Source organism: Centropristis striata, chromosome 19, assembly GCF_030273125.1.
Source record: "Centropristis striata isolate RG_2023a ecotype Rhode Island chromosome 19, C.striata_1.0, whole genome shotgun sequence".
Classification (NCBI taxonomy): domain Eukaryota; kingdom Metazoa; phylum Chordata; class Actinopteri; order Perciformes; family Serranidae; genus Centropristis; species Centropristis striata.
In genome coordinates this window covers 11,601,651-11,622,564 of record NC_081535.1, presented here as the reverse complement: position 1 = coordinate 11,622,564, position 20,914 = coordinate 11,601,651, and the positions used below count along the sequence as shown (strand labels likewise).

Genomic DNA, 20,914 nt, shown 5'->3' with positions numbered 1-20,914 from the left:
ATAACACAGGGTAATCATGTTAGTCATTAGAGAGTTAGTCTCTTGGATCACAACATGTATTGATTTGTTGATGTTGCCAAAACTCTGAAGTCCAATGTTTAAGTGGTCAGCTGCCCAGGCAAGTAAACGTACAAAGTGAGAGACAGAGAAGCAGCTTGTTTGTTTGTTTCACTTGATTGTTTTTAACTTGGCTATGGGAGTGAGCACTGCACACAAAACACAGGTCAATGCCCCATTTGAAGAGTTGAAAGGGGGTGTCAGAAACAGTGAGGAGGTAGCCCTTTCCTGGGATTCAGTGTCTTAGACATCTCAGAGACGAGTGGACACACAGGCTAAAGGATAGACAAAGCAGTGACTCTGGTTTCCGTGCTGGTCCTGGGGTGGTCCTGGACCCTTCAGGGGGACAATGTACTCCCAACTCCTCTCTACCGCACGCAGGAGAACTTTAATCTGTCCCGAGTGAGTACTGCAGACTTTTATGTTATTTTTTCCTCTTTTATGCATAATACTCTGTTGTTTCCAATTTATAGAGTCAGTATAAAGAGGTAGAAAGCACAGCACTTACATCTTCCCTTTTTTCAACTCTTTTCTGTCTGTTATTAAAAATAATACCTTTTATTTAATATTTCAAGAATTAAATGTTCCAACGTGCAGGCAGTGGAAACTATTATTGACCTAAATATCTTGAATAGAAGAAAAGTCCTGACTGGCATGAAATCCTGAAAATACTACAACAGTTTGGGCTACAGACCACTTAGGAGTTTTCTGATTGTATTTTAGGGTGTGATGTCTATAGTAAATTGCAGTGTGAGTCCTTCATTCGTTTGTTTTTTTTAAGTGTAATTCGAACTACCATTTGAACAAATTATATTTCAAAATCATATTCAAATGTATGCAGTTTGTATGTTTTCCATTACTGGTCTTAGTTATAATAATAATTAAAGTAATTATTATTATTAATTATTATTATTATTATTACATTTTGTTACAATGCTAGTAGTTGTTGTTTTTTAATACAGTTAAAAACAACAACAACCTGTGCTGTAAATCTCTGGTCGTCCCTTACAGATGATGGGGAAGTGGTATGAGCTAGCAGTGGTTTCTACCTGTCCTCACTACATGGAGCGAAAGAGGGAAAACCCTGTCATTGTTGCAATGGAGCTGCAACATGTTGCCTCTGAGAACAACTTCACAAAGACGGCCTCTAGACTCAGGTAAGGGTTATATGCATTCCTGTAGTTTAAAGAATGTTCCATTCAGTGAACCCGTGCTGTGTTTACATGTGTGTGTCTGCATGTAGGAATGGCACATGTACACAGATGTCCAAAGTCATTGGTTTGACCAACACTCCAGGACGATTTTTCCACCATGTGACAAGTATGTTTCTCCAGCTCACTTCCTCTAATAATAAAAAATTAAAATTAAAATAAAATTAAAAAATTAAAATAAGCTCTGTGGTAAACAAATTTCTGATGCTTACACGCTTTATTTAGCAGGATAATCTTCACAAATGAACACCAGTTTTATGATGTTTGAAGCGTTAATACAGCCGACAAAAGTAAAAAGCTAACGTTATGCTAAAGAGAACTACACTACGGTTACATGACTTCTATGTCACTACCATAGACTGTATATAAATAATGGACGTAGTCACCGTGACGTCACCCATTGGTTTGTGGACTGCGTCGCCATCATGTTTCCGATACGCGGAGCAGACCATAATTGGACTGTGGCGGAGCGCGAGGGATCCGACGACACTGACTACAGCCTCTCTACACCGGCAACCCGACAGAGAGAAGCCGCTGCTAATTCATGTTAGCATTAACTGGAGCATTAACTGGGATGTTAGTTTTGGCTAGCAAAAAAACAAAAACAAAATGTATCTTTCTTACCTCAGAAAACTGAGCAGCAACTCCTTGGAGTGTCTGTTAGTCCAACCAAACGCTAAACAAGACATTTTACTGAACAAAACTTTCAAATAAACTGTCATTAAGTGAAAATATAGTGTGAAAGGGTCAAAGTTATGAGACCAAACCGCTAAACGTCCTCTTTTCTATCTATATAACGTTATATATAACTTTATTGACACGTTGCCGTGGATACGCTCTGCTTCTCTCCTGGTGACGGCTCGCCTTGTCAGTGACCTGTCAATCAAAGCTAGAAACGCCCCAAATCATACGATTCTTTATCTTCTATTTTCTTCTAAATGGGGCCATTATTAGAACTATTGACATCAAATTATCTTGAAGAAGATTTTTTACTAGCGATTGAGACCATAATGTTGTCCCTGAAAATTTTTTCTGAGGTAATAAATCAAGTGAGAAGTTTTCAAATTTAGCACTGAAATGAATGGGCAGATTTCTTTTGCAGCCAAACTTAGCACCCCCTATTGGAATTTTCGGTGAATTGCAGGCTTTATGCACTTCCTGGTGGCCTCCATGCTCAGGCACGGAGATTGCCGCCTGCTCACTACTGTTAGCTAACCAAGCTAACCAGCTGTTTTGAAAAGCTAGTGAATCCGTAGCCTAATAAATTATTTATTAACTTAATTTACAATCTACAAGAGTTTGCAAGACCACTGAAAAACCTGACTAGAGGCCGTAGGGCGGACTAGTGACAGAGTTGCTGTCTGTGTCTGGTGTGATGACGTTTATGTCTCCGACAACCACTGTAGTCTCAATTAGCAGCTTGGTAGCAACAGCCTTTTTTAAGGACATGTAAAAACTCCAAAATTCACAAGTGGGGGTGTTTACTAGCGTATTTTATGTTGTACAACAAAATGCAAACATAACTTCAGCTTGTGTTAAGTACAGACCTTATTTCAGGCATCTTTATTAAAAAACCCATTCAAAATCCTCATTGAGTTTTAGAGGTTAGACCTCAGGGTGCTAAAATGCTAATTTACTTCTGGGTTTAAGAACTAATTCCTGTGGCGCCCTGTTGTACATTCTGTCCATACTTTTTACACCATATTAAAGAGATAGTTCAGCATTATTGAAGTGGGGTTGTATTAGGTACTTATCCATGGTCAATGTCTTTATTACCAACTATAGACTGTGGTCAGCATGCCCCCAGTTTGGAGAAGCAGGCAGGAGTACCTGCATGCACTTGTGCCACCAAGAACGGCAGCGACAGCAGAACATTTTAGCCACCTAAAAAAAAAAAAGTATATATCACTTTAAGTCTATGCTATATTCAGATCATTTTCACCTCCTCGACTTGCCTTCAGACAGCCCCGTTTAGTTTACAAACAGGGAACTGAACTGTTTACAAAGCCACTAGACTTTGACAAAAACAGTAATTTTATCAGAACAAGGGTGTTTCTGGTTTGCAACTGCCTCAATCATTTAAATGTGTTTTTGTGAAACTTTGTTGAGTCAAAACTAATAATATTAAACACCAAAAGCATGCAATAACACAAACAAACTTAACAATTGAGGCAGCGGTAGACCAGCAACTCCTGTGTTCTGCAAGTTAAAATTTCTGTTTTGTCAATGGAGTCTGGTGGCTTTGACAAGAGCACAGAACGGAGGCGAAAATATTCGAAAAGTAGTGCACACATGAATTGATATTTAATTTTCTTCGGTAGCTAAAAACACATTTTGCTACTACTTCAATCCACAGCAGTGCATTGTAGTGGTGGAAGAAGTATTCTGATGCCTTATGAATTTTCTCCACTACAAGTAAAAGTCCTGCATTTAAAACTTACTGAAGTAAAAGTACAAAAGTATTAGCGTCAAAATGTACTTTGGGTACCAAATGCAAAAGTGCTCATTATGCAGAGTGGACCCACTCAGATTTTTTTTCTATGTTCCAAATATATTATTGGATTATTATTATTGATGCATTTATGTAAACAGTGTTTGCATTTTTTCAAGGTATGGCTCATTTAATTAAACTACTTAATATACTGTTATGAGGTTTAATTAAAAAAAAATGTCTAGTCACTTTAAATGTATCATGTTTTTTATATTAATCTTGACCTGAAAAGTAACTAAAGCTGTCAGCTAAATTTAGTGGAGTAAAAAGTACAACGTTGCCTCAAAATGTAGTGAAGTAGAAGCATAAAGTTACATAAAATGGAAATACTCAAGTAAAGTAAAAGTACCTCAAAATACTTTCCACCACTGGTACATTGCTTAGCTTCTTGCCTGTCCTCCTCCCTGCATCTCCAAACTGAGGGCTTGCCTACCTAGACTGACTATGGAAAAAAAAAATCAGAACACACAAGATTTTGGTAATGCTATAATAAATCTGTCATGCAATGTCTTGTGAACACTTTCCTGTCTGCAGGGTTAAGCGCAGATGTTGATTCCTTCTTGGTTGATTCCAACTATGATGAGTACGCAATGATGCTTCAGCTGAGCACAGAGAAACCATCAGGAAATCTCACCACCATAGTCAAGCTTTATAGTGAGTGACAGTTGAATCCATAAATGTTAATTTGTTGGGAATGTTTTTGTAGAAATGTGTAGTTTTTCATTGAGTATATGGATCAGTGGTGATTCTGTCTTCTTCAGGTAGGACTATGGATGTGAGGCCCGCTGTGCTGGATGACTTCAAAACGCTGGTCAAACATCATGGGATGAGTGATGATGCTATCATCATACAAAAGAATAAAGGTAAAACACACATTCATAAAGGACTACTGATGAAACCCAATCCTCCTTAAAAGCCTCCCTGAAGTTTAACCCTTTATAGGGCACTCATTGAAATACATGCAAATTTCAACCTTGGAGTGTTATTGGAGGATAATAAGCCTTTTTTTTACTTTTTAGATTTTTTTCAAAATGTATGATTTTTCTGTTGAAGTCAAGGTCAATAAAGTTATTTTTATTCTATTATTATCATACTGATCGATGTCATGGTGTCACTGTCTGTGACATAGCCTGATATTTGCTGATTGGCTTGGAGAAATCTATGTGGTCCTACAACCCCACTGAGAGTCCGCTGAAGTTACCAAATATGGTTCTTCACCTGATAGGGGGTTAAAACATGAATTTTATTTTGACACAAAGTGACAAATGTGACAGACAAAAATCTACCTCTCCATCTTACTGTCTCCCCAGATGATTGTGTTTCAGGTGAGCAGGTGACAAAACCCATCACTACTTAGCCTCAGGTACGTGACATTTACACACTGACATACAGATCTGTATTTGTTTGAGTAAATCACCTGTTGTGGGTACTTTGCATGTCTTTCATTCAGGAAAGCAACATTGTGCCAAATGTGGTTCCTACACAAGAGGAGGCCATCTCATTGTTTAATGGTTACTTTTACTGAAAGAGAAATTTACTCGGCCAATAAAGCAATTTATTTCTTCACATTCCCCCCATCCTTGCATCTTTGCTCTGGCTACCTTTAAGTTTTAGGATCCTGTTTAAGGTTTTATTCATTGTTTTTAAGTGCTTAAATGGTCTGGCGCTGTCTTATTTATCAGAGCTTTTAAAACCTCACAGTACTTCCAGAGCACTTAGGCCGTCTAACCAGCTGCTCCTGGCCGTACCGCGGTCCAGACTCTGTACTCGTGGGGACAGAGCGTTCTCTGTGGAACAGCCTACCTCTCCAGGTCTGCTGAGCACTTTAAAACATTATTAAAAACCTATTTATTCTCCTTGGCGTTCAGTCCCAGCTAGGCAAATATTCCTTGGCTTTTTTACTTTTTTTCTTTTATTTCCTTTTTCACTCTAACTCTGTTTTTAGATTGAGTTTCTATTACTATTTTATTGTTTTATTGTTGTTGTTTTTTGTATTTTATTGATTTCATTGTTTTTATTTATTACTATATTTTTGTGATTTCTATTGTATTTAATAACTGCACAGTACTTTGGTCAACTGAGGTTGTTTTTAAATGTGCTCTATAAATAAACTTAGACTTGACTGGACTTCAATCGATTACATTCACCATCAATACAAATTTGACTTCCACATGAAAGGTGGCAAATTGTCCCATAAATACTGATCTGTGTTTAATTCCACTCATCATACAGTTAATTACTTTTATTTGGTAGTTAATGACAAAAGTTGTCCCTCTATATTCAATGGTTTGTTTGTTTTTTCAGATTTTTGTTGCTTTTATTGCACAGTATACAATAAAAAGATGATGACAAATAAGGGGAGAGACATACACTTTAACAGGCATTTTCACCCTGAGCCGGAAAAAAAAAGAATGCAACTATGTGCATATAAATATCAAATGTAACAAACATGTCACGTATTGTATTTCTTTTCATTTTAAGATACTAATGAACATTTCTTTACCATTACAGGGTGACAGATGATGTATAACAACTGAAGAAGAGGATGATCACAAACTTGGCCATCAGGTCGTCACACTGATGATGTGTGTTAATGTGTTAAAAGTGTAAAAAAAAGAAAGAAATTCCTTACTGGATTAAACCACACAATTTTTTAGTACTGACTTCCTGTGGATTCAGCACATAATGTGTAATTTCCATATGTTACTATATCAATACAGTATTGAATTTTCACATTTCAATGCTTGGTATGTCAAAATGCATTTATAATGTAGCCACTTTGTATTTGTCTGAGGGCTTCCGATCTGTCAGAGTACTGAAACCCATACTGTGGCCTATATCTTATACTGCCAGGTTGTATTACTGTTTGGCTTGTTTTGTTTTGCTATTTCAAACATGATTGTTAATAATTAATGTAATAAAAGATATGCACAACTGAACACCTGATTTAACTCTTTTCCCATTGACAAACAATAGTTTTTCAGAATTGATGGTTCATCATTGCGTATCCTTAGGGATAAATACCAAGACTTGAATTGGTCCCAGTCCCGAAACATCATTAAACTCCTGAACAAACATGCTGCTATTAGTATTTAAGTAACACTAATTCATTCTGACATAGTGGGAAATTTCAAATTCCTTACCATCCTTTAATTACTCTCAACATTAAGTAAACTCTTTGCTCAGGGAAATGGAATGCTTCATGCAGTCGTCTAATCAGGCAAGTGAAAAATAAGTCTTATGTGATGTTATCTTGAAATGAAGTGTCTACTGCATCACTAAAGCTGAGCTCTTCCAGCTTTTCCTCCACAAGTCTGTCTCACCACTAAGCATTGAGATGGACTAATGAGAAAAATCTGACATACTGGACACTATAGCAGTTAAAAATGTCATATACAACACAATGTTAATCATAGTAAATGTCAATGGAATGCTGCATGCAAGAGACTTAACTGGGATTTTTGGGGCCAGAAGGTAGCTGTTGTGCCATTTCAATGAGAGCTTTAAACATATCCTGACATATGACTTGTAATTAGTGACATCATAATAAACATCAACACACAAAACATGAGGGGATAATAGATAAATAAAAAAATTAAGAAAAAAAGGGGGGAAATAATAATTATGTATAGATAAATAATATTGATAATAAAGATTATGATAATGATGATGATAGATAAATAAATAAAAAAAGAAGTGAAAATAAGTAGATCAAATAGGATAATAAGAAAAAAGGTATGTAGAATTAACACATAAAAAGGTAAAAGATAGAGATTTTAATTAAGGAAAAGGTAATTATGAAATAAAATAGTTGCGGTGTCTTTTTTGAGACTTTTTTTTAAATCAGTTTTTCCATTTTTCGGTCGGTGTTGTTAGACTTCCTCTATGTCCATGATGTCTTGGGTTGAGTCTGTCAACCAATCAGTGGACAAACTCAGATATTCTACTTCAGTAAAAGTAGCAATACTAATGTAGAAACGCTGTTCACAGAATTTTCTCTTTTATGTAAAACTACAAAAAATATTAGCAGCAAAATATACTCAAAGTATATAACACAGGGTAATCATGTTAGTCAGTAGAGAGTTAGTCTCTTGGATCACAACATGTATTGATTTGTTGATGTTGCCAAAACTCTGAAGTCTAATGTTTAAGTGGTCAGCTGCCCAGGCAAGTCAACGTACAAAGTGAGAGACAGAGAAGCAGAACTTTGCTCTTTCACTTGTTTGTTTTTAACTTGGCTATGGGAGTGAGCACTGCACACAAAACACAGGTCAATGCCCTGTCCCCATTTGAAGAGTTGAAAGGGGGTGTAAGAAACAGTGAGGAGGTAGCCCTTTGTCTTAGACATCTCAGAGACGAGTGGACACACAGGCTAAAGGATGCACAAAGCAGTGACTCTGGTTTCCGTGCTGGTCCTGGGGTGGTCCTGGACCCTTCAGGGGGTCCCTGTACTCCCAGATCCTCTCTACCCCACGCAGGAGAACTTTGATCTGTCCCGAGTGAGTACTGCAGACTTTTATGTTACTTTTTCCTCTTTTATGTATAATACTATGCTGTTTCCAATTTATAGATTCAGTATAAAAAGGTAGAAGGCACAGCACTTACATCTTCCCTTTTTCAACTCTTTTCTGTCTGTTATTAGATTAATACCTTTTATTTAATATTTCAGGAATTAAATGTTCAAACATGCAGGCAGTGGAAACATGATGTTGAAAATATTACAACAGTTTGGGCTACAGACCACTTAAGAGTTTTCTGATGGACGACATATTACATCAAAGGGGCATTTTGTGTCTTTTTAATAGTGGGATCTATTGTATTTTAGGGTGTGATGTCTATAGTAAATTGCAGTGTGAATCCTTCATTCGTAGTTTTTTTAAGTGTAATTCGAACTACCATTAGAACAAATTATATTTCAAAATCATATTCAAATGTATGCAATTTGTATGTTTTCCATTACTGGTCTCAGTTATAATAATTAAAGTAATATTTTTTTTATTATTATTATTTTTTTAACATTTTGTTACAATACTTGTAGTTGGTTTTTTTTAATACAGTTAAAAACAACAACAACAATGTCATGTTTTTGCTTCTAACGGTACTTCTGTCCAACAGTTTTTGGGAACATGGCATGATGTTGCTGTGGCAAGTACATGTCCCCATATGCAGCGTCATAGGGGAGATGCAGCCATTGGAAAACTGATTCTGCAAAGAGGCACCACTCAAGACAAACTCAAGATGACTCGAAGAATGCTCAGGTTTGTGAGAAATACATGCATCATGCATATACACAGACAAACATACTTATGCACAAACATTTGATCAAAACAGAAGCTTTTTAAAGCTGAAAATAATATGAAAATACTTTTATATCAATTAAAATATGCCAGGATGAAATGTATATAGAGCAAATTTTCAACTTTAATATTCCCAAAACATATTAATCCTGAAAAAGGATTGAGAAAATTTGGTTGAGCCATGTTGACATATGAGATATGCAAACAAAGAAGCGATATTGATTGTACACTCACATTGGTTAACCCTGATTTAACCCGTTTTGTTATGACAACATTTCAGTGCAAGTAAATTTTTCAAGAACATATTTCCATTTTGTGTTTTACTTCTTCTCCAGCACATTCCAGGGGATAATATTGTACACTTTATTCAGAGATATAAGATTATGAATACTATATATAGTATTCTATATATATATATTCTAATACTATATATATATATATATATATATATATATATATATATATATATATATATATATATATATATATATATATATATATATATATACATATATATAGTATTCATAATCTTATATCTCTGAATAAAGTGTACGATATTATCCCCTGGAATGTGCTATATATATATATATATATATATATATATATATATATATAAAATAAATGATTAATTATTATAGATTAAGCTATACCTAAAGTGGTTAAAATTAGCCCCACCGTTACCGTTGCAACATTTTTTATGCTTAGACATTTATACAAAAAAAATAATTTACATCGAAGTTTATTTACGTTTTTTGTTGTTGTTGTTTTTTGTGTGCATTATGTGCAGGGAAGGAACATGTAAGGAGATCTCTGGGGACTATTTGTTGACGACTACACCAGGACGATTCTCCTACCATATTGCCAGTATGCCTCCATCTGTATAATCCTGCTGTGACATAGCTCTCTTTTCAGTTCAAGATGTTCAGGACATTTTTTTTTACAGATAATAAATCTTCTCCCTGTCCTTTCCACAGAGTGGGGGGCTGACGTAGATGCATATGTGGTTCACACAAACTACAATGAGTATGCAATAGTCCTAATGAATAAACAGAAGTCTTCAGGGGGGAACAGCACCTCAGTGAAGCTTTACAGTGAGTGAACACTCTCCATACATGCACTGAAACAATTCTCCATATTATCTATTCATTTCAGCTTTAATTCGGTTGAATAAATTAAAAAGGTAAACCAAACTGATAAAAAAAAAAAAAAAAATCAAATCGAGTTCATGATTAGTTTAACCTTTGGTTATTATTCTTAGCGTTAACAATAAATAATGTTTAAAATAATAAGCAATGCTATAGCCTAATATTTAACAGTTTATTTTTATACAATTTTCTATATTAGGTTTTTTTTTTTTTTTTAAATCCAGATTATTTGTAAACCATCCAAAAACATTATTTAGATGGCTAATATGGTGCAGCTAATGATAATATTACTGTGTAAATATTTATATATATTTTTAAGGTTTTTTTTTATTTTTTACAAGGCATTGTAATAATCAGTTACAACTTTATTATAGCCATCAAAATAATGTTTGTGGATTGTTTACAAATTATTACCATCAGTGTATGTAAACTATGTATATTTTTTGCGTTTTTAGTGCCTTGTATAAGTTTCAACATCTCATATATAAGTTTCCATTTATTTAAATCAATTATTAGACTTTCTGTTTTAACTTATGTCAAGATAAACCATCTGATTGGACATGAATAATTCTGACTCTGAATTTCTCTTCAGGTCGAACTATGTCTGTGAGAGACACTGTGCTGGAGGACTTCAAAACACTGGTCAGACAACAAGGAATGAGTGATGACACTATTACCATTAAGCAGAACAAAGGTACATCACAGATTATCACACATACTTGCACAGACCTCTAAATTTGATCAATTAAGATGATATTTGTATCAGCGATGAAGGTGAATGGAGAAAGACATTACCATCAGTCTTCATCAGACAGAACACATTTGTATTGTCCTACAAGAGGACATTATTTTGCATCATATAACCAGAAAATAAGCACAATGAAAATAAGATGGAATAGTACATAGTGTGACTATAATGTGTTTTCATTCTTATCAATATCTTTGCAGGTGACTGTGTTCCTGGAGAGGTGGTGGCAGAACCGTCAGCTCAACCTGAACCTCAGGTACTCAAAATACAGTAAATTAATGTGCCCTAATTAGTGTAATCATCTAGTTAAACAACAATTAAACAAATTCAGTAAATTTTTGTAATATTCATCTATTTTTTTATGGGCTTTTTTTTCAGTTTTCCATTCATCCATCCCATTCTTTAAAATACAATATTTCTTCCTTGAAGGAGTTTCTTCAAGTTTGGCACACACACATATGACTCAATGATTAACTGAATACATATTGGAGGTCAAAGGTCACTGTGACCTCACAAAACACTATTTTGGCTATAACTCAAGAATGTATATGCTAAATGTGACAAAGTTCACACAATTGTGATGACGTTTCATAACTAAAAGGTCAAAGGTCAACTCTGCTATGAAATCATAATGTTAAGTAAACATTAGGAAGCTCAAGTGCTAATTGCAAAACTTCGTCTTTCACAGTGTAAATGTGGGCAGTGCATTTAATATTGTCTGATCAAAATACATGTAAATGTACTTTGGTGAAATGCTGTAACTATGATGTAGTTTTGAGTTGTGTTGCTGTCTCAAAGGCTTTTGAAACTGACTCATGTTTTTTTTAGGGGAAATATTTGGGGTTCAGGTTTCTTTGTATTTCTAACCGAGTCTGTCTGTGGCTATGATACAGAGGATGAAGAGAAATGTGGTGCCTACTTTGGCTCCTGTAGATGAGGAGGGTTCTGGTGATCAGATCTCACCTCTTTTCAATGGAACCGGTAAGTGATCAGCTTACTCAGCTGTATACCCCCCATACACTTATATCATATTCATGAAATGGTTGTAAGTTAGATAAAAACATCCTGATATTGATGGTGTACCTAAGGACTATATATCTTTCCTTGTGCTATCTCTCTGCCTCTCTCCATGCAGAGGCCTGTAAAGCAGCACCGGATTCTGGACCATGTTTTGGGTTGTTCAACCGTTACCATTACAACTCCACCTCCATGAGCTGTGAACTCTTCAAGTACGGAGGGTGTATGGGAAACCAGAACAACTTTGAAACTGAGAGAGAGTGTCTGCAGAGATGTCGCACTGAGGGTGAGCACTGAAATATGCATTCAGCAACATCTGTGCATGGGCATCATGCAGTAGCCATTTTCCATGGTTTTCTTGATAATAACCAAAGTCATTATCAAAAAAAACATGGAAAATGTTTAGATATCAGTTCTTCAATTAAACTCTTATGAGCTATTTTTGTTGTTATCATTATATTTGTCCAAACAAACATACCTTTAGTTGTACCAGGCTTTAAATTGAACAAGAAATTTAATAAAACAAGAGTGGTCTAATAATTTTTTCCATGACCCTTCCCCTTACCCGTTTATTCTGTATCAGTGAAACCTTTTCCTTCCAGATTTTTGAATGGCCATAGGCCTTGTTTTTTTCATCTGTAGGCTAATGCTGCCTGTTATTACGCTTTGGCGTGAGCTGTGAAAATACGTTGATTTATTCTCAAACGCTGAATCTGGTTTCAGTAAGCAATCATGTTTTTTAAACTATGCTTCTGAAACTGCAGCCTATTTTCAGTTTGGTTAACTTCTTTTGTTTGGGGGGATTTACTTTTTATTTTAATTAAACCGAAATTCCAGAAGATACTGCACTTTGAAATGTAAAATGATTAAACTTATTATTAAACTATTAAAATGTAAAGAAGGAAAACCCTTTAAATACTGTTTTCTGTCTCCCCAGCTGTGTGCCGTCTGCCCATGGCGGCCCAACCCTGCAAAGGCCAGCCACCCATCTGGGCCTTTGACTCCAGCGTGGGCCTGTGTGTGCCCTACAAACAGGACTTCTGCCAGGGCAACGCCAACAAGTTCTACAGCAAAGCAGAGTGTGATGAGTACTGCGGGGTGGTGAATGACGGTGGGATGATAAATCAGATATAAAACATGCTAACACATCAAATCTCCAACCACATATGATAAAAACATTGATGATGTACATGTCAATAATGTGTCATAAACATACATATGAAAAATGCATTATAATCCATTTATAGCGATGCATAATTGTAGTTATAAGCACTAATAAATATTTATAATTATGATGATATTAATCATAGCACATTATATCACATTTTATAATCACTTATAAGGTCAAGTATTATAAAACGTCATGATTGCTGGCCACTAATTGACTTTTTGCAAGCCAATGTCAATAATACATGATAAACATACTTATAATGCATTATAATGTGCTTATAGGTCAAGTAAAAATGTTTTTGTAGTGACCATATTTTGAATCAATTTAGTGTTTGTATGTTGTTTTTGTGCATAATTTTCACTCTACTTAAAGCAAACCAAGATAATTTAGTGGCGTGTAGCCAGCTTGTAATGTAATATATCTGCCTATACTTTGTTATATAATTACTACAGAACCCAATGACCACTTCGGGTAACATATTATCACATTATTATGCAGACAATAATAATACACTGATTTAGTAACCGGCAATTCTGAACTATTATGATACTTGACTTGAAGTCATTATAATGCTGTATAATGTGTTTTGATTATTGTTATGAAGCATTGGGATATATTAGTGCTTATAGCTATAATAATATAATGCTATAAAGACGTAGAAGGAGTGACCAAAACATTTATCTCTCATTTATCGTCTTTTACAGAAGGAGAGCTGCTGAAGGCAAACTGAGTGAGGAAACATCATTGCTCATCACCATACAGAGACACAGAATAAACCAGCATCACATAAGGTGCACACTAAGGAAAACACAATTTTGTCTCAGCATTCAGAATATGCAGTTATATCAAAATTGATCATCAAAAATAAAACAGGTCAGAACTGTGTCTGGTGTGTTTTTTTCAGTTAAGCTGTTAAGCAGGTTTTATTCATATAACATTTGTGCATATTTTTAATGTTTAATGTGTAAATAATAGCTGTAGCAATTAAAACCAAATGTAGAGCATAATAATAACAATAATAATAATGATGAGGTGCCCAGAAACTATGCTTATGGTCAGAAAAAACCTGCTACCTCTGCCTGCCACACTCTTGTTTCAGACATGTCTGCTGTTTATTTATTTCATTTTTTACTGCTAAAATTTTGAAACTGGTTTGCATAAATGTCTCAGTTTTTATCTAACATAATTTTAGTTTAATTGTTCTCCAAAGAAAATCATATTAAAGGAAGTTAATGATTAAAATGAATTGAGTGATTCATTTTGAACTGGTCTGTAAGTGTGTGGTGTTTGCAGAAATGTGTAGGAGAACTTAACTGGCCTTACCTTGTTGCCTCTCGAGTTCAGATAAGCAGGGAAATATATAGTTAAAGAATGCAATATTTTCCTAACTCCGACTGACGATTAGCGTTGTAACCTAGCAACCAGCAGTCAGCAAACAAAATTACGTATTTTGTAGGCCAACCCGGAAGTAGCTTCGCGGGTTTTTAAAAACATTTATTACAACTTTGTTTCACAAACATAAGAAACATACAAATCATCACAAAAGCATTTCATATCGTCACCCTGTTAAAATAACTGCCTAACTCATTTTTTTCAAGTTTTGCAGGAAACACAAAAACCTTCACCAAAAGTTTAACATATGACATTTATTGATCATTTCACTCAAAAAGGACGTAACAAAGGATGGCTACTGGCATAGTAATAACACTGTGTGTAAATTATGTAACTTAAGAGAAAAAAATGACTTAGGCAATTTTTTGAACATGCCTTTGTGACTTTATTTTGAAGGTAAGAGTCACACAAGCCTTTCAGAAACATGACATTACAAGTATCATGAGCATTAATGTTACTTCAAAGTGCCATTAATGTTCATGACACAACCCATGTTTATGACATGCTCATGTCACTCTTATGTAGACACCTTAGAGTAGTGTGTTACCAATATTAGTGTCAACAATAAAACACTGATAAACAAAACTGATAACTAAACAATCTCTCTCTAGCTCTTCTTTGCTGGCTTCTTATCTGATGCATATGAATGTGGCAAATTGTCAAAGAAGTGATGATCTTAAAGGGGTAAAATCACATGATCTGATCAACTGAGGATGTAGGTGATTTTACCATAGGTGGCCGGTGTCATGAGATGAATTAGGCAAAAAAAAAAAATTGACAAAAAAATGAGGCGATGATTTTAACAGTGTGACGATATGTATATTCTATGCCGACAGGGAAGAACTTACAGTAATATATTTAATAGTTCACAAATATCAACTGTTTTAATTGCTTTTTGGTTGTTGGAGAATTTAATAGAAGCGATGTACTCCCTGAGCCCATTGTGAAAGGCAACAAAAGATGGTTTTCTTTGAGCAAATTTACATTTATGAATATGGAATCAGTATGATGACGTTTATAATACATATTTCATTGAGTTTTTCTTTATTTTTGTTGTAGTCAAAGAGCCCAAATAGTACATCCCTCCAAAACAATCTGAAATCTTTATCAACTTTGCTTGCAATAAAGTTACAAATATCAATCCAGAGACCTTGGACAAACGGGCAGTAAAAAAAAAAAAAGAGTAACAAGTTCAATATGTTCAGAACAGAAAGTGCATTTCACATCAATGTCTTTTTTGAATCTTCTAACAATATGTTGATTGGATGGATAACATTTCGGAATTATTTTAAATTATATTTCTCTCACTTTATTGGTTATCAAATATTGGTTGGGTAATATCCAGATCTTCTTCCAATTAGTGTGTTCTATGTATTTATTCCAATATGAGAGCATGAATGGAGCTGTAGTGACATCCTTATTAAACAGGCTTCTGATTAATTTGTTATTACCATGATTACCAGTTAAACAAGCTTTACCCACTGGGGTGTCTGACAAGGAGAGCAAGGGCAAATGTTGGGTTTCCACTCTTGGTTGAGATCTAAACAACATGCAAACACCAGCTGATTTGTGTTTAAACAGAATGTCCTTGTTGTTCCATATGTTATATATTTTTTATTATAGCCTATATTATTTATTTTAAGTATGGACAATTTTTAAAAGGCTATGTTTTACTGTCTTTAAACGCACGGATTGGAGCTTGCTGAAACAGTTTTTAATTTCTTCTGTCGGAAATGACAAAGTGAATCTTGTGTCTGAATAAGTGTCAATATGTAGGATGTAGGCTTATAGAGATTACTCATATGAGCTTGGATAGGTACAAATATCCCCAAATGTGTCTTGTACGTTCAAAATGAGTGATATGATTGACGGCGTTTCTGTTTACCTTTACACTTAAATATGATGCTACAGTGTATTCTTGTTCATAAATGTTCACTAACCAACGGAACCTGTACTAGTTTCAGTAAGGAATTGTGTTTTTTAAACTATGCTTCTGAAACTGCAGCCCATTTTCAGTTTTGTCTCACACAGAATTACAATATGCATAGGCATACATGTGAAATACTTGAATACGTTGATATATTTTCAAATGCTGAATTTGGTTTCAGTAAGCAATGAAACTGCAGCCTATTTTCAGTTTTGTTAACTTCTTTTGTTTGGGGGGAAATCTTTTTTATTTTAATTAAACCAAAATACCAGAAGATGGCAGTAGTGCACTTTGAGCCTACATGGCTACCTCAGGAATAGTAGATGAAGGTTGATATTAATTTCCCTCAGTAGAGACTTGCAGGCTATAAGCATCTTTGGTTTCTCGTTCCTGTGAAGTCCGTCTATCAAGATTTATTTTTCTAACAAAAGCTATATTGGCCCACCAACCTATAATACCACAACTGGTCCCATTGTCAATACAGGGGATTTAATTAATTAATTGAATTAATCCTGGATAAAAATGTAATAATCACTTCATAAGAAACTATCTCACTGACACATTGTTCCCTGGCAGACAAAACAAAAATAATATCTTACATAAATTTGATAATCAATCAATTGATAAACTAAGAACAATGTACCTAAAATTTCCTTTAGCCCCCAAAATGAAAGAAACACACTTTAAAATTATGAACATTTATCCCTCTAAAGAATTACTTAGACTACGCTTTCATATCAATGACAATTTTTGCACATTCTGTGAAAATGACATTGAAACCACGGACCATGTCTTCTTTTCATGTGATGTGATACAAACATTCTGGGTCAACATTCACAATCGGATCAAACAAAAAAATCATAGGCCTATAATTTCCAGCTGCTATCTCTAGAGACGATATCACTTTCGGTATGCCTTTTCAAAACAAAAACGATGAACTATGTTGCAACGTTATCCTTTGTTTAGCAAAAATTTTCATCCACAAGAATAGAGTTATGAAATCATCTCCCAAATGTATTGTCTTCATGAATTAATTCAAATTGTATTAAAAGTCTCTAAAAATTCTAACAATAACAAAGGCACAAAAATGATATATCTTGTAAAAATGTTCTCACTGAAATCAACAGTTAAAACTAATTTGAATCCCCCTTATTGAAAACAACATTTCGACTGTTTTATATGTATTTTATTTTTGTCTTTTTATTTTTATTTCATTTAAACTGCTCTGAATTTATCATATTGATGTTATTATTATAAGTTTTATTGTTGATTGATGTATATTTTTTGGAATTTTCAATAAAGCATTGAAAAAAAATAAATAATAATAATAATAAAAACAAAAAAATTATAAACGACAAAAAAAGAAGAAGAAAAAGTCCATCTGTCAAATATCTGACATTACAGATATAAATGTTTGCTGTTAGTCATGACATGGTTCAGTGGTCACAGTAATTTAATCCTGGCGAATAATGCTGGATTGGGGGCAGCCTTGAAGGTTACACTCAGGGCAAACAGCGCACATGAGCAAATTGGTTCACTGTTCAACAAAAACTCAATGCAGCTAGCTAGGTAATGTTACTATAATACACCTGGCGATAGCAAACTTGAAGAAAGTATCACGTGGTGAGTTCGTTCGCATCGACAACGTAACTTTGCATGAGGGTCATACGATATTTTTCGCCTGTCAACGCAACTCTTGTCAAAAAAGTCGACTGTGTATTGGAGAGCAGCATGACAACCTAGCACTGAGTTCTGAGCTAACTACGTTAGCCCAAAGTAAGTCACGAGCTAACGCCAATGACAAATCTACAAACATTGTTTGCTTGCAACCAGCTCCAATATGAGAAACACTTGAAGTTATATACGCGTGGGTGTCAGGTGTGCTCGATTAGCCTGTGAAAACGAGGTAGTGTTTGCTAACAGAAAGGGGGGAATTAGGAAGAGGAAGTAGGACGTGTGTGTGGTTGTGTATAATACCACTAGGTGGGGATAGAAGATAATTAAACCTCTGAAGTCCAGGAGATTTTGGTTCAAATTTGTCAACTTTCTATGCATTAATTTCTGTCTCTGTTTAGCATCTTTCGGTCTGTCCTTACGTCACATGCATGGCTCCTTTTTCTCCACAAACACTTGGCTACCAGTTAGATTTTTCATTTCATTTTAATTAACAAAGTATAAAGCTGCCAGGAATCCAAAAGACAAACGTGTCTATGGAAATGTACTTTTTAATTAATTAATTAATTAATTAATTAATTAATTAATTAATTAATTTTTTACCATTTATACACACAAAAACAGCAGAAAAAATAATAAATAATAAAACTACAAAACAGTCTATTTGCATGTAAATGAAAATTCACAATTTAAAAATGGTCTAGAAACATAAATGGCACACTGTGAAAGCTCCTATGATTGCACTTTCAACTGGCTTTCTCAGCCTGTCTACATATCATATAAATAAAGTTATTACTGTAAATAAAACATATAAAGTCAATAAATATATGGACTCCAGAGGGTTAAAATATTACAGGTGCTGTCTTTTCTTTTTCCTCTATCCCCTGAAAAAGCAGTTGCTCAGATAGTGCTAAATGCTAAAGCCGGCTTCATACCCCCGCAGGCAGTTGGACTGGGAGATACATCCAGACTTAGGCCTTAGAAAAACATCCTCAGCCTGTAATCAAGTGTCATAGCCAGCTGGCATCTTGCCCTTTCTCAGGCTGCTATACAGTCTATGCTGTAGCCACAGGTTTCCAAGTGTGTGCAGGAATGATAATATCAAATCAAATCAAAATTACTTTATTTATCCCCGAGGGGAAATTCAGTTAGTCTGGTAGAATCTCTGTTAGAACTAGACAGCCTGATGGCTGTAGGAGTGAAGGATCTTTTGTATCTCTCCGTCCTGCAATGGAGAGAGAGGAGCCGTCCACTGCTGTTTTTATCAGCAAAATTGATTCGTAATCATTCTTTGCTGAACTGTTTCCTTGATGTTGGTGCTTTTAACTGCTGTGTGACTGAGTTGTTGCCCTGCATAACTGGAGCCCAATGTATAAACTAATCCGCTGTGCATAAAGCTGCAACTAACAGTTGCTATGATTATATAATTATCTTCTAATAATTTTCTCTATATATCGATTAATCCTAGTTTTTCAAAGTCCAAAGTGATGTGTTTAAACATCTTTGCCGGTCTAAAACCAAAAGTTGTTCAGATTAATATGATATAATATGAAAAAGCAGAATATCTTCATATTCGATAGGCAGAAAACAGTATTTTCTCTATAGAAACTGTCTGATTGCATTGAAAATTATGTTGCCTTTCATATTATGATAGTAAGATTTTTTTTATTGGTGGTGGTCGTATTTATTTCTGTTTTTGTGCCATTCTCAACAGAGTGAGAGCAGCACACCATCGCGTGGACAAAAATGAACCATACTACTCCGAAGGCAGTGGGTAAGTATCCCAGTTCTACAACACACAGTTGTCTTTCAGTGTATAGTGTTGGGTATTCAGACCACCAAAGGTAACACAGCTTTTAAACATTGGTCATAAGGCCTGTTATCTCACGATGGGATTCTGATTCAGAGGCATGTGATTATAAAAAATTGTCAATGTATGTTGATACATTAAAATATTTTATGTTGATACATATTTAACAGTGTGAGTGCTTGCTACTTTAAAAATGTAGCTTATTTGTAAGCATATTTTCCTTCATGAAAATAAACAAATAGGTTCACCTCAAATGTAAAAAATGTGAGAGATGTGCCAACTGGACGGTCAAATTTGAAAACATTTTCCAGCATTGCAAAAAAAAACAATGCATGAAAAGAACTGGTGTGTCTGGTGTGCAGTATCCTTGTAGTTAATTAAAACAAACTTCAGCATGAATCACTTGATAACGTGAATGTATCGCTTATACACAAATATAGAATCTGTTCTACCTAAATCATCCTATTATGGGCATTTGGGTTTCCAATTTCTCATTGTTGACTTTTCTGCATCAAGACTAATCTTTCAAAATAGCCCAGTGTGTCTAAGAATAGTTTTATTTCTCCTACCCCTTCTCACACACATTTTCAAAACAATTTATCAAAAAAAGATATTAGATTAGAAACCTAGATTAGGTTTTAGTCCACAGATCTTATGTTGACGTTATCTCTCCTATGGATTGTTTTTTTATTTTTTTATTTATGTCCTAACTTACAAAGTAAAAATGTATTTTTTGGCATGCTTTATTGTGTAGATAAATGTGCTGCCACTGTGTAGAAACTCTGACTCTGATTTGTAGCTTTGCTTATACGTGTTTCTTAGCAACATTGGTTTTCTGAACACAAGGACCTCATGGGGTGTATAATGATATCAGCAGCATCACCCTTGCTTTGCTCTAGGGTCTGTAGGTATGTGTCAGTCCACAGTTGGATAGAAACCAAGTTGTAGTCAATTCTGGAGAGGTAATTAACATG

At 34.8% G+C, this 20,914-nt stretch overlaps 3 protein-coding genes across 4 annotated transcripts in view; all 3 read left to right on the top strand.

The window, feature by feature from the left end:
• Positions 1–242: 242 nt before the first annotated feature.
• Positions 243–6,698, top strand: LOC131992236 (protein AMBP-like). The gene is made up of 7 exons (XM_059357730.1): positions 243–459; positions 1,069–1,214; positions 1,301–1,377; positions 4,294–4,413; positions 4,521–4,622; positions 5,070–5,122; positions 6,271–6,698. The coding sequence occupies exons 2-6, from the start codon at positions 1,069–1,071 to the stop codon at positions 5,114–5,116; spliced, it is 492 nt and encodes a 163-aa protein (XP_059213713.1). The 5' UTR covers positions 243–459; the 3' UTR covers positions 5,117–5,122; positions 6,271–6,698.
• A 1,389-nt stretch (positions 6,699–8,087) lies between these two features.
• On the top strand, positions 8,088–14,022 carry LOC131992232 (protein AMBP-like). Its single transcript, XM_059357727.1, has 10 exons — positions 8,088–8,258; positions 8,875–9,017; positions 9,844–9,920; positions 10,031–10,147; positions 10,794–10,895; positions 11,150–11,205; positions 11,843–11,930; positions 12,085–12,252; positions 12,904–13,077; positions 13,842–14,022. The coding sequence occupies exons 1-10, from the start codon at positions 8,139–8,141 to the stop codon at positions 13,865–13,867; spliced, it is 1,071 nt and encodes a 356-aa protein (XP_059213710.1). The 5' UTR covers positions 8,088–8,138; the 3' UTR covers positions 13,868–14,022.
• A 3,922-nt stretch (positions 14,023–17,944) lies between these two features.
• exd3 (exonuclease 3'-5' domain containing 3) overlaps positions 17,945–20,914 on the top strand; it is a 47,857-nt gene continuing 44,887 nt past the window's right edge. The window contains exons 1-2 of one of the 2 annotated variants that reach the window (XM_059358397.1): positions 17,945–18,079; positions 19,845–19,904. In XM_059358397.1, the coding sequence (XP_059214380.1) occupies positions 19,877–19,904 (28 nt within the window). In that variant the 5' untranslated portion in view covers positions 17,945–18,079; positions 19,845–19,876. The other variant, XM_059358396.1, reaches the window with a different exon arrangement.

Bases quoted from the DNA above. Each gene is read 5' to 3' on its own strand.
- LOC131992232 (XM_059357727.1), top strand. From the start codon at position 8,139: ATGCACAAAGCAGTGACTCTGGTTTCCGTGCTGGTCCTGGGGTGGTCC. The intron at 9,921-10,030 runs GTATGCCTCCAT...TCCTTTCCACAG, and splicing joins ATTCTCCTACCATATTGCCA to AGTGGGGGGCTGACGTAGAT. The intron at 12,253-12,903 runs GTGAGCACTGAA...CTGTCTCCCCAG, and splicing joins GCAGAGATGTCGCACTGAGG to CTGTGTGCCGTCTGCCCATG.
- LOC131992236 (XM_059357730.1), top strand. From the start codon at position 1,069: ATGATGGGGAAGTGGTATGAGCTAGCAGTGGTTTCTACCTGTCCTCAC. The intron at 1,215-1,300 runs GTAAGGGTTATA...GTCTGCATGTAG, and splicing joins AAGACGGCCTCTAGACTCAG to GAATGGCACATGTACACAGA. The intron at 1,378-4,293 runs GTATGTTTCTCC...TCCTGTCTGCAG, and splicing joins ATTTTTCCACCATGTGACAA to GGTTAAGCGCAGATGTTGAT.